This window comes from Perna viridis, chromosome 1 (genome assembly GCF_037379345.1).
Source record: "Perna viridis isolate PV_CMFRI_1.1 ecotype Kerala chromosome 1, ASM3737934v1, whole genome shotgun sequence".
Taxonomy (NCBI): domain Eukaryota; kingdom Metazoa; phylum Mollusca; class Bivalvia; order Mytilida; family Mytilidae; genus Perna; species Perna viridis.
Genome location: NC_142445.1, coordinates 34,240,419 through 34,254,470, shown reverse-complemented (window position 1 = coordinate 34,254,470; position 14,052 = coordinate 34,240,419). Strand labels below are relative to the sequence as shown.

At 30.2% G+C, this 14,052-nt stretch overlaps 1 protein-coding gene across 4 annotated transcripts in view; it reads left to right on the top strand.

Moving 5' to 3' along the window:
* The window catches only part of LOC148628475 (protein deacetylase HDAC6-like), a 36,360-nt gene that overhangs the window by 10,633 nt on the left and 11,675 nt on the right, over positions 1-14,052 (top strand). For 2 of the 4 annotated variants that reach the window (XM_088588088.1, XM_088588069.1), the window contains exons 10-21: positions 2,520-2,646; positions 2,928-2,993; positions 3,927-3,986; positions 6,592-6,681; positions 7,441-7,547; positions 8,459-8,590; positions 9,349-9,510; positions 9,879-9,929; positions 11,103-11,190; positions 12,145-12,185; positions 12,939-13,035; positions 13,494-13,565. In XM_088588088.1, coding sequence (XP_088444214.1) covers positions 2,520-2,646; positions 2,928-2,993; positions 3,927-3,986; positions 6,592-6,681; positions 7,441-7,547; positions 8,459-8,590; positions 9,349-9,510; positions 9,879-9,929; positions 11,103-11,190; positions 12,145-12,185; positions 12,939-13,035; positions 13,494-13,565 — 1,093 coding nt within the window. Of the gene's footprint in view, positions 1-2,519; positions 2,647-2,927; positions 2,994-3,926; positions 3,987-5,177; positions 5,238-6,591; positions 6,682-7,440; positions 7,548-8,458; positions 8,591-9,348; positions 9,511-9,878; positions 9,930-11,102; positions 11,191-12,144; positions 12,186-12,938; positions 13,036-13,493; positions 13,566-14,052 lie in introns of all 4 variants that reach the window. The other 2 variants (XM_088588079.1, XM_088588097.1) reach the window with 2 other exon arrangements.

The following is a 14,052-nucleotide window of genomic DNA, read 5'->3' as shown; positions in this document are numbered from 1 at the left end:
TTCTGAAATACTATACAAATTAACATCACTGAAATAATATGATGTGAAAAAACAAACCGCTTAACTAGGATCTCTGCTGACACTTTCAATATAAATGCACATGTCTGACCCTCGACTTATCTAGCAAATTTGACTTATCTATGTTTTTTTCATCGAATTTGGTCAAAATTAGGAAATTCAACTTATACTTCACATCAACTTATAGTGAGTAAAATACGGTAATTAACCTATTACATTTCTTAGTTAAGAGAGATATTGTGAGTAATGTGTACTAAAGCCAAAACTTAATTATACCTCACACAACTAAGTCTGTTTCATCACTTGGCATCCGTCGTCGTCTTCATTAACAATTTTAAAAAAATCTATTTGACCAATTGGTATTATTTTGCAATCATTTTACATGTAAATTGAATGATTATTTGTGAAATTTCAATGCTATATATATATTAGTTGAAAGAATCAGTTTACTAAACTAGTTTAAATCTCATGTGTGTGTTGAATTATTCACTAGTACTCATGTAAGTGGTAGATAAATTGTTGAATCACAGCTTTCTTGTTTTCTAAATAAAGTATTTTGCTTGATTTGGTTCTGAGAGTATGTGTAATTTTGATGTAATTTGGCTGATAAGAGCTTGCTGTTTAGTGTGGGTCCTCTATTTTGTTAAGATGTAAGGATCTGTCCTCTTGCATATTTAATGTTTCAGTCATAGTGCTGAAAGTGTCGTCTCATCAGTGTTTTCCCACATCCCATATCAAAGCTTGAAAAAGCAAATTTTTGTCTTTAAATTCCTCAGCTGGAATATTTAATACAAACTTGCACAATATTAGGCAAGTACAATGATGTAATCATCAGCATGTACAGTCAATTAACCACATGCATAGCATGTTCAGTCAACTAACCCAGTGCACAGCATGCCCAGTCAACTAACCCCGTGCACAGCACATACAGTCAACTAACCTTGTGCACATCACGTCTAGTCAACTAACCTTGTCCACAGCATGTCCAGTCAACTAACCCTGTGCACAGCACTACAGTCAACTTACAGTATGCTACAAGTGCATCATATTTTTTGGGTAAAAACAATGAAGACTGCATATAGTGCTGATTAAAAACATGTTTTATATAAAGTATCTGAATTCCAATTTAATAATAATAATTCTAGAATTAATTAATTTGGCATTTGCTGTTCAAAGTGTTCTTTTGTCAAAACTTTAGGACAACTCCTTGTTAAATTTATTACCCTTGAAAGACAAAATTTAACTAGGTGAACGATTCAGGCTTCTGGGAGCCTCTTGTTTGTTATAGCTTAGATGTTAGAAATTTGAATATGATGGCAAAGTTTGCCAAGTGTTCCTAAATTTCTATCAATTTGCTGTTTGCTATAAATTCTTTCGTCTTGTTTGGACCAGATTTCAGTTGTTTCATTGAGTTATTTTAATTACATTTTTTGATATATCTTTGTATGTACTATAAATAGATTTTCAATCAGAATTGAATTCAATGATTTACCCAGAAAAATGAATGAATAATAATGATAGTAACTTAGGGTTCTATACTGCTCTCTATCCACCAAAATGAGTATGGGCATTGTTTACTTAATTTTTAGGGTTCTATACTGCTCTATCAACTATTATGAGTATGGAAATCTTTTAGGGTTCTATACTGCCCTATCAACAGATATGAGCATGGAAATGTTTTACTGAATTTTTTAGGGTTCCATATTTCTCTATCCACTAATATGAGTATGAAAATATGTAAGGGCTCTATACTCATGATACTGCTCAATCAACAGATATGAGTATCTGATATGAGTATGGAAATGTTTTAGGGTTCTATACTGTCCTATCAACCGATATGAGTATCAGATATAAGTATGGAAATGTTTTAGGGTTCTATACTGCCCTATCAACAGATATGAGTATGGAAATGTTTAAGGGTTCTATACTGCTCTATCAACCCATATGAATATAGGAATGTTTAGGGTTCTTTACTGCTCTATCAACCCATATGAATATAGGAATGTTTTAGGATTCTTTACTGCTCAATCAATCAATATGAGTGTAGAAGTGTAATAGGGTTCTATACTGTTCTATCAACTGATATGAGTATCAGATATGAGTATGGAAATGTTTTAGGGTTCTATACTGCTCTATCAACCCATATGAATATGGGAATGTTTGAGGGTTCTATACTGCTCAATCAATTGATATGAGTATAGAAATGTTTTAGGGTTCTATACTGCCCTATCAACAGATATGAGTATGGAAATGTTATACTGCACTGATATGAGTATGGAAATGTTTAGAGTTCTATACTGCTTAATCAACCGATATGAGTGTTGTAATGTTTTAGAGTTCTAGACTGCTCAATCAACCGATATGAGTATCCAGTATGAGTATGGAAATTTTTTACGTTTCAGTACTGCTTTGTCAACCCATATGGATATGGAAATGTTTTAGAGTTCTATACTCCTCAATCAACTGATATGAGTATGGAAAAGTTTTATTTAATTTTTTAGGGTTCTTTACTGCTCTATCCACCGATATGAGTATGGGAAGTATTGGCCACACCTGAGAAGATCTGATTATGATTTTATTGGAGAAGGCAAAGGACTTGGTTTCAATATGAATGTTCCATTGAATAAGGTAAGGTCCTTGATTTAATTTCCTCTTCTTATCAGCTGTCTTGAACCAATTGATGTTAGGGAGTACTTGTTGTTTAACTGGTTTTAACAAGATGGATGCCCGAAGCTGGCAAATCATCTAATTGTCTTACTTTCAAATGTCAACAATGCTGGAAATTTAAATGCCAATACATTATATGATGATTGACATAAACAACTTCTTCAAATGATCTCTTTATATTCCTTAGACGTGGAAAATGTCTTTTTATATTATATGTTTTCACTTTTTTTTTATGTGTTCAGACAGGAATGACAGATAGTGATTACTTGGCCATATTTAATCAGTTGTTATTACCTATAGCATATGAGGTGAGTCTTTTATTTTCTTGTTTTCACATAAAGGCTGTGTATTTAGAATTTGATGTCTCTGAGCTGTACTATTTATGTATTTATTTTTAGGAAAAAATACATAATGAATTGCAACATTGAGGAACTATTTTTTGTTTCCCACCTGTAATTGTATATAAATGTTCCCTTGATTAAATTTTGTATTTGTACAAGCAAGATTGTCCTTTCTTCTGTTCTAAGAGTAATCAAGGGAACCAAGATTCTAGTGGAAATCAAAAGAATGTAAACCAGGGAAAAATGTTGCCACAGATAAAAGGAAAGTTAACAATACAGAATGAAAAGTCATTGCATTTGTCATATAGTTTGGTCAGTAGTTTTCCTTTTCCGTTGATCTCTTTGTGTAGGTCAAGATATGGGACTGACCCTACAGTGTCTGTAGTATCCTTTATCTAAAGTTCTTTGGGTAGATACATTGTAGAAAATTAGGATTGTTTAACGATAATACGTCATCTATATTGTAAAAAATTGAAGGATCTGGCTTAACGATGTCCCTTCTTTTCGATCAGATCAGCTATAAAGTCAGTCTCATAAGAGTGAGGGAATAGATCAGAGAGAAGAGGAGCAACATTTGTTCCCTTTTTAATGTCGATCGTCCACCACACTGGACAAATATGTTGTGGAAAAAAAAATTCTAGCATTTTGAAAACATCTTTTAAACACTTGCAGATAAAGAGTTGTTTTTTATATGTGAGTTTACTTCAGTAGGTTACAGATTTAGTGTACTTAATGTTATATTTTGCTATTTGTGAAAAATGTCATGCTAGAGTGATGTCAATCTAATTAAGATTAGATCTCACACTTGTCACGTCATATCAATTAATGGGGAGCAAGTGCAAGATCTAATTTTAATTAGATTGGAGGTCTGTTGTTGGAAAGATATGATTATGTTTTCAGTTCAGTCCAGACCTAGTTTTAGTATCAGCTGGCTATGATTGTGCAATTGGATGTCCTGAGGTACAGAGTCTGACATTGTCTAACCTTAACTGTAATCATAACCATTTTTATGTATCATTCTAGAATATTATGTATGTTATTGATACACATATTAAAATTAAAACCTAAAACTTCTGGAATATTCCCAAGGAAAAAAATGTTGTTTTTGTATCCTTTGTGATTACCTATCTTTCATATGTGAACTGTTTTTTATTGCAATCAAATATATGAATACATAATCTTCTAGAATGATATATGTACATGTATATACTACATTTGTATTACATCTTCAAGTTCAGAAATAACTACATTTTCACTAAAATTACATTATGAAAATTATTTTGATATAAGCTGATTTTTTATATGCTTTTAAAAGTAACATAAAATGGATTTTAGTGTTTTTGTCCCACCCCTTTTGGAAACAAGGGTCTAAAAGGTAGAAAATAGATCATTAGAATTGATAGAAAAAGCTTATTGTTGATCCAATTTTTATTACTTAAATGTCATTCTGGTTTTTTTCTGATTCTGTATTGAAAATATTTTACAGGATAGGCTTATCTTTAACTATTTTTGAATTAAAGTTGTACAAATTTGGGTAATGCCCAAAAAAATCAACTTATTTATTTTTGGTCTGATAAGAAAATTTTATTTTAGTTTGATTCCTGAAAATTCTGGCCATATATTTTAAATCAGATTTTAGATATCTTATACTGTTTTTCGATTTATAATGGGTCAAAGTGGCCACACTCCTAAAAATTGACTTATTTTTGGTCAGATTTCAAAATGTTAAATTACATTTCAAAATTTGTGCTATATTGTTTCCAAACCAGTTGTTGTATCCATTATGAACTGTGAGTCCATATGCTTTAGTGTGTTAAAAACAAATATTGTGTCCACACTTGCCCCAAATGTTCTGGGTATGACCACTGAGGTCGTTTCATGCTGCGCTCAGTGAAGCTTTTTATTTGTATATGATTATAAATAATTTCTGAATTAGAAGATATGGATAATTATAAAATAATTTCTGAATTGGAAGATAGATGCATCTTTTGTTGTTTTACTTATTTCATAAAAACAGCTTTGGATTTTTATGTTGTAGCTCACTGGTTTGTGGATGTAGTTTCGTTGCATGTAGATAAATATTTATATTTGTATATATATATATATATATATAAATGTTCTGCTTTTTACATGTCATTAATTCATTAACAGTTTTGTCCAGACCTTGTATTAGTGTCTGCTGGGTATGACTGTGCTATTGGGGATCAAAAGGTACATGTTGTTGAAACTATATACATGATACAATTTACCATATAAGTGTTTTTTCACATATTTGTACATATGTATACTTGTAAAATTGGTGAATTTATTTTTGCCTAATGTAATTTTTAGCTTGTATACTCACACTTGTATATTAGAAATTCATTTACCCCATTGAGGGTTAAATTCAAATTTTCACTGTCGTTATTTTTCACGTCTTCAGATTTAATGGAATGGAAATTATATGTAGGATATCTTACCTTAGATTAGATGAGCTTTTATTTTCGCAATTTCTAAATCTTTGCATGTAAAGTGAAAATTAGAAACTCACAAAAATTAGGACTTCATGAAAATTTCCTGCTATACAATGTATGATTAACATTAATTTTAAGGCAGAACCATAGAAATTTGTCAACTTATCAGCATAAAGTAGTACAATTATGTTAAATTCATCAAGATTTTGTAAAAAAAAAAAAAAAAAGCCAAGGAATTTCATTCGCTCAGTCATCATATGAAAGTAGTCCACATAAAGCTAAATCTTGTGTCAGTTTTATACTGCTAGATGGTTTAAATTATTGTATAATTTAGAATATATTGGACAAAAAAATAATATAATTTACAGAACAAGATTGACAATATGCATTAATAAAAAAGGAAAACAGAAAAAGGACAAAATTTGTACTTCTATTGATATGTATGTGTTTCTTACTTAATTTTTAAGTTCAAAATTCAATGAAGACTTTGGTATGGATTATGAACATCTTGACAAAGATTTAAACGATACCATCAGTTATTTGATAATCCTTTCCCACCATTTTAGTAGTACATGTAGTTCATATATGACAAATTCATTCACTAGGAAAAATTTTGATCACTTTTTCCTTTGATTTGATTTTATTTAAATTCTCAATTATTGAAACAAGTTATTATCTTGTAACTGTTGTGGGCTTAAAAGTTTAAGATTAAGGTTAAATTTTAGATTTCAACCCAGGAGCTTCAGCTAGTGGGTTAATTCTAAAATTTATCTGTTAAGCATTGGAGGAGAATCTGTTTCTCCCATGAAATCTGTAGAAAACTCAGAAATGTTAAATAGCGTGACAAATCTCTCAGAAATTTAATCACTGCCTGGTTATTAAAAAGTCACATGCATTTTTAATGCCTGGCTTAGAATTGGAGAAATCTAAAATATTTTTCTTGTATCTAGTTATTTTTTAAATATAATGTTACATATTTATTTAGTAATTTCTATTTTCTGATATGTATTTTTAAAACTTGATCAAATAAAAGATCAATTTTCATTACTTATCTTTTTTACATGTTTGAATTGTATTTTATGCTTATATCTTTTGTTTTCTTTTTTTTTAAGGGAGAGATGATGGTGTCTCCAGCATGTTTTAGTCACATGACCCACCAGCTAATGCCATTAGCTGATGGACGAGTTTGTGTTTGTTTAGAGGTAAGTAAATACATTTGAAATAATAGTAGAAGTTTGCAGTAATTCAGAATTGATAGAGAAAGATTCAGAAAAACCTTAATTAGACAGATCAAAGGTCACATATGAAAGTATTTATTTGAATTGCATATAGTAAAGTCTGTAGGTCTGTAGTCTGTAAGTTTGTAGGTCTGAATATTTGGGCAATTTAGGATGGTGTTTGTTTAATGTTGTATCTATCTATGAGAATGATTCTCAGACATAATAAAACCCAAAACCTACATACAATGTCACAAAACAATAGCTCCATCCTTTGACCATTACCATTTACTTAATAACTCTCATTTAAAAGAACTTTATATATTATTTCTTTGATTGCTTCAATTATGTATTTTCTCTGTGGAAAATGGATTTGTAACAAAAACTGTAAAACACTATAAAAACTGTTTCAAATAAGCATTTTGAAATGTGTTTATAAATCAATTGTTTATTATTTTGATTCAGAACATTTAGGTCTTAAAAAATTTTAATTTAGACAATCTGATATTACATGCTATTTGTTTTGTTTCAATATCTTTTTCTTCAAATACCTTCTGGAAAAAATATCAAGTTATAGTAAAAATAATTGTGGTTATAAACAGTGTATGATGAGGCCTGATCATACTGTCCAAATAATTTTCGTATGCTAGTTTTTTTTCAGAACTATGAAACTTCAAACATAAAAAGAGGTATCCTTCTAATCATGTACTGTAGAATGCTTACTTATGTACATATGTTTTGTAGGGAGGATATTGTATCAAGTCATTGTCTGAATCTGTTGGTCTGACATTAAAGGCATTACTAAGGGATCCATGTCCTCTACTGGAAAGGCAAAGGGAACCCTCAGACAGGTAACTTTATCAGACAACTTAGATTCTAACTATCTACTTAATTTAACCGAACTGAAAGGATTGTATAATGGATGAACCTCTACAAATTGATTGAACAAGATGTCCTCTGGAATTACTTCAGCTAATGAGTCATTTCTTTTCTGTGATTGATTCCCCTGAAACTACAGACATCATTTTTGTTTGAAAATTACAGCATTGTTGACACAATGACATCAATAACCAAATTCTATTTGAAGTGCTTTAGGTGGAGCTATTGGTGGCTGTGCCTGTTTGTGATGATATTGAAATCCTATAAGGAAACTTACAGTCTTACATTAAGTCCTCTGCTGCTACCCTTTCAGATCAGTAACTTCAAGATTAAAATCATTATGTTATATACCGGTACTTGTAGCTTGTCTACAATGATCTCCACCATGAGGACAGATTTGTTTTATTTGTCATAATTTTCTTCTTCAGTTTAATGCTGCACTTTACTTTTATAGCTCTGCAGGTGTTTCTTGAAAAAGTAAAAGATGCTTACCCTATTGGTGATCCTGGTCAATGCTACCAGATTACAATATAGTCTTGAGTTGTTCATTTACTTCAAGTTTTCTGTGTTTTCTTTCAATTTCTGTATTTTGTATCATAGTATGTTAATATCATGTATAATGTCTCTGTTATGAACACTTTCAGATTTATGTGAACAATTCATAGTGTTGTGAGCTTCTTCTTGGAGTTTTCTAGAAACTTTGCATTAATGAACAGCAAACACTATCATTTCTACAATAGTCTACAGACGATGTCAGATAAGATTTATCATGTCTGATAGTTTTGCATTTTTTAGCATGCAATATAATATCACATTCTTAGTCAAGGAATATATAATAGGTTGTTTTATATAACATAGTTGATATAATTTATATTGTTTATAGTGTAGCAGAAAGTATACTTAATGTGATAAAAGTTCTGAAACCACACTGGTCATGTTTCCAATACCAAGATCTGGTTGATGATGATTTAGTAGAGGTCTGTCCCTTGGAAGGGGTTAATTGTATGCCTCCAAGGTAATTTATTGAATTAGATTGTAGAATAAATGCTTTGTATGTAGAATAAGGTCTTCTTTGCACAGGGTATTACATGTAAAATAGTCCATGTGTTATAAAGAATAAATGGTGAGAAAAACTGAATTGAAATGATACATAGAATTGCATGTTGACTATTCAGTGGATGATGAACTTATCATTGAAGTTAGATTTCAAAATAAGATTGTTTGCATATTTTTATACTATTTCCACCAATATATTATGATTTCCTGCATATTGAAACCTATTAGGACATCTGATATTTCCCCTCAAATGAGTGTTAATTTGCATTTCTTTTTTACTACCAAAAATGCTTATTGATGGTTTTTCAAGCACTTAATATCATGCTCCTTCAAATAGCACTGTAACCTTTTGTTTCGTTTTCTTCATGTATGTTTCTGTAATTCTTTTATTTGAGTTATTTTGTTTATAATGACCATTTTAGTCAGTATGTCTTTTTCACTATAGGTATTTTAATACCTATAGTGAAAAAGACATACTTAATATTTTCTTATAACCATGTAAGTATCATTAGCAAAACAAATGTGATAATATAAAATAACAGGATAACTGAATGATGTCAATGTGTTTTTCTGTAATTTATATTTAATGGTATTCAGAAAGAACATTGGACTGAAAATTTGTTTCCTTTTTAAATCATACAAAAGATTTCAGAATTTTTATTTTGAAAGAATACTACTTCTCCTAAAAAAAGTCTTAATATTGTCACTATGTTGCAGACCTGGTATAGAATTTATCACAGAAGAAAACAGTCCCAGAATATTTCCACTGACTTACACATATCCAAAGGAGGTTCAAGAAGTTTATCTTCACCAGCAGAAGTTTGATCCAGTTCTAGATAAACTGAAAGCTGAAACTGCATTCTTAAAACCTCCATATAGGTCTATGTTGTATTGGTTTTTACTTAATTGAAACTATAGGGAAATTTATTTTATAGTGTATGAGTTGTTTCTTTTTCTAAATTATTGAAGTATCTTTCAGCCTCATTTAGACAGTTAATAATAACTCAACAAACATTGAAAGTATCATCTTTATAGCACATTCAGTATTTTATCCTTTTAACCAGAGCCTCATTTACAATTATAATTTTAATCTAATTTATTTATCCTGAATGAAATTTACAGTTGTTTTACTAGTAAATATACAATGTAATAATAATAATGTAATTTAAAAAGAGTAACAATATCTCTTATACTGAATTAAAAGGACTGTTGATTAAAATGATAAGTTATACTTTTTTATCTTTAAGGACATGTATTGTGTATGATGATGCCATGAGAGCACATAAAAGTGATTCTAGGTAAGCTGAATAAGTCAAACAACATACAAAGATGGGGTACTCTTATACACAGGAAAAATTGCAACATATGTTTTGAAAACACCAGAACAAGTTATGTTTTTTGTATGTTCGGCACCACCATGAGAAAAAGATGTTTCCGATTTATGAATTAATTCACAAAATTACAAGATTGAGACTATATGTTTTAATAGGACTTTATATTTAAAAATAGTACAGTTTTCATATGATATTTGAAAACATATGTTTTCATGTATTTTTAAATAGTTTTCCTGTACTGGTCCTAAACATTTGTTTCAATCTATTTTAAAACATATGGAAACATATGTTGCAGTTTGCCAGTAAAATTAAATGATTTATTGCCACAGAAAGTTGTGAAAGTGTTTCCTTGATGACTAGATTTACTGATTTTCCAGCTCATTTCCAATGCCAGTAAGCATTGAATCATTGAGACTGCAAGTATCACATTTTTATTGTTCACCTGTTAAAAGAAGATTCTATGTAGTTTAAACAGACTTGTATTTAATACACAGATAACCTTGCATGCATAAGATTACCAGTACAACTATGTATCTTGATTGATGGCTAGTACGAGACCACAATTAATTTTGTAGTGCATTTCAACAGACCTATTTTGACAAATAAAAAAAATTCCACTGCTTCAAACTCAATAAAACTAATATAGAAACATACATATAACAAAATTCCTTTGAGAGTTTTAATTCACCATCATTTTATATTTTTAACTCATTTGTTGCAGAGACCCTGTAGATATGAAAAGTAACGACTACTAAATTTCCTAACTCTTGACCTTTTTTTCACAGGACCAAATCGCAACTTCCATGTAAAGTTGCAAAATGAAACAATATCCCATGTATTTTGATCCTTGACCTACATTTCTGCTGCAAATACCAAGCAACAAATTTTATGACAAAAAAGGGAAAGAAATGCACTAAAAATGTATACAAGGGGTATTAAATGTGATCTTATACCAGCAATACAAGAAAAATCAATGGGAATAAATTTTTTAATTGTGATATCATAACGGTAGATTGCTTTTATGTCATAATTTTCACTGCTGATTTGTTTGTGGTTATTTTTGTTTGGACTTACCTTTTAAATTCCAAGTTAATACATGTACAATCATTATCCTGTTGATTAATCTCCTTATTATAGAGGTCATCCTGAAGATCCAGACAGAATCACCAGAATTTTTGACAAACATGTGGAATGGGGTCTAGTTGATAGATGTCTTCATATACAGGTTTGATTACTTTTGCGAGTGAGGGGTCTATATAGGGATGTCCATCCGTCTTTTTGTCAGTTCGTCTGTCCTTTCATCGGTCCTTCCATTACACTGGGGGACCAATCTCTTATCCATTAGTCCTGCCACACCACTGAATGAAGTTGAATGAAAACTTAATAGAATCTCTATTACATGTTCTTATTGTGCACCTCCTGCTTTAGAATTTGATCGGAATCAATTTGGGGATTTCACAATATTTGTCATTTGTTGATATTGGGACAAGGCATGGCTAGCCATCTCTTATTTGTTACTCCTTCCACATCACTGAATGTAATTAAATGAAACTTTCACAAAATCTTAATTGCATTCACATAGCAGAACATGTCATTTGTTAATATTGGGACAAGTTGAGTCCAATCTCTTATCCATTACTTCTCCTATACCTTTGAATGGAATTACTGGAATTTTCACAAAATCTTTATTACATGTTTCCATTCTGCATCACCTATTTAATATTTTGATTCAAATTCAAATGGAGGTTAAAAGTACCATGTTATCAAATAAGGGAGTTGTGGGTATATGTTGGTGAGCATTGCTCACAGTTTTTCTAGTTTCATACGTAGAAATATTTGTTAGTTCATAGTATGAACTTTTGATACAATATTAATTATTTATGATGTGAATTTTTATTAGTTCAAAATACATTTATTCCGTATATAAGTCTTACATTGTGTATGAGGCATTGTAATTATTTTCCTTATCATTTGTGTAGCAGATCATCACTAGTTGTCTTATATCTGTTTCTTGTCCTCTCATTCTGTTTCTCACATATAAAAAAATGTAATAAAACATTTAGATAAGCACAATATACATAGTTTTTTATTCTGTTCTAATTTTAAATTTCAGAAATATTTTACTGTAATATACTGTGTTGCACAAAAGATGCATCATACGAAATATTTTTATTTTCAGTCTCGATTAGCAAGTGAAGGAGAACTTGAACTGATTCACAGGTACATTAAGAAATAAATCACGGAAACACCATTTTATAGTTGTTTTACCATTGTTTGGCCATTTATTTCCATTGGTTTACCCCAAGTGAAAGTGAGGGGTAAAATAACGACATAAATGGCCAGCCCATGGTAAAACAATGATAATCTATAGTTTCTGTGATTTATTTCGATTCTAACAGGATTAATTTTTTCATATTTTTGAATAGATGCAGCTATGTGTTGCACAAATTGATGGTTATGTGTTTATCACTTTTTTTACCTTGGTCGTGGTCTAAAGAGCTTTGAAACATTTCATATTAGAATATTAATTTTATGACCCTTTTTCAAAATTATCATTTAATTAATAAAAAAGTCAGATGTATGTATGACAGACTCTTGACCAATTCGTCCATTTATTTAATGAAAGGAAGACTAGTATGGGAAAGATCTTTTGAAATAGAGAAAAATAATATGAATATCAGTATATCAAGCACTTGTATTGCATCTTTCATTGGTATAAATAGCTACATCACATGAAGTGCTTCTTAGATTTTACACACTAATGATATGTTGTTTTGTAGTTTTTCAGGGAAATAAATCAAGTGAATTATCAATTATCAATACATGTATGTTATTTTAAATTTGTACATCATTTTGTAGTAGTTGTTGTGCTCTATCAGCTGTGATTTTAAAGGAACCATATTGACTTGACAATCTGTCTCCTAAAATATTACACTGACAATGCATTAAACTGTTTTTTTTTTCATTGGACAGTCCAAAATATGTAGAGCAGATGAGGAGCACACAAGAAAAGACTGTTTTTGAGCTCAGGCAGCTACAGTATAGTTACAATTCAATATACATGAACCCTGTAAGTAAAAATATAAATACATTTCTTTTATGTTTAAAGTACTGGTATAATTAGAGTGTAGTATGTTATTAATACAATGTATAAATAGTAAACATGGTCTCAAATAAAGAAAAGGTAGTATAAATGTTGACCTGTATGATGCTGAAAGTTAATGGCTGTCACCTATACTTTGACCAGTTTTTGTCATTCCTTGTTACCAGTGTTTAAATCAACTTTTATTCCAAACAATTTATATTAATATTTATTTGTATTTTTGTTTTTTTATGATTTTTTGGTTTTTTTTTATTTTTTTCTATGACAGTTTCAATAAAATAGGAAAGTCCATTAAATAAGCTGTGTATCATCCATCTTACCAGGTAACTGTTGTAGATCAAAAGAGAAAAAAAATGAATTTCATGAAAAATTACTGTTTTTTTTGGTAGATGTATAATATTTCAAATTTTTTTTTTTTACCACAGGACACATACAACTGTGCCTTACTTGCAACAGGAAGTTTACTGAATGTTGTACACACAGTTTTGACTGGGCAGGTAAAGTTTATTATAATAAAGGATTGGTCTTACTAAGATATCAGTTAAAGAATAAGTATTCTATACCTTTTCTGACTTTGTTCATTAAAAAAAAACCTTACTTTTTATGCAGCCCATTATTTCGAAAGCAGTTAAGAATCTAAACAACATCTGTCAGAGGTATCATGGGGTTTTACTGCTGTCCATATGTGTGTATATCTTATATAATAGTTTTCTTAGCAATCCTTTACAGGAACAGTTTGGACTTCAGCTTTGTTGTGCTTCAACTTCCTGATTCTGTTTTTCTTTGTTGATGTCTTAAGATTTTGTTATTGCTTCTTGCACAAAACACTTCAAACTCTCATTGAACCAATTTTGAATGTTGCATGCAGATTCAGCATTATTGATGGGTACTTATACTGTGTTTAGCCTTTCACTGATTGTACTATGTGTAAGTCTTTCATCCTAGTTATTTTGTACTGTGTGTAAGTCTTTTTCTTGTATTATG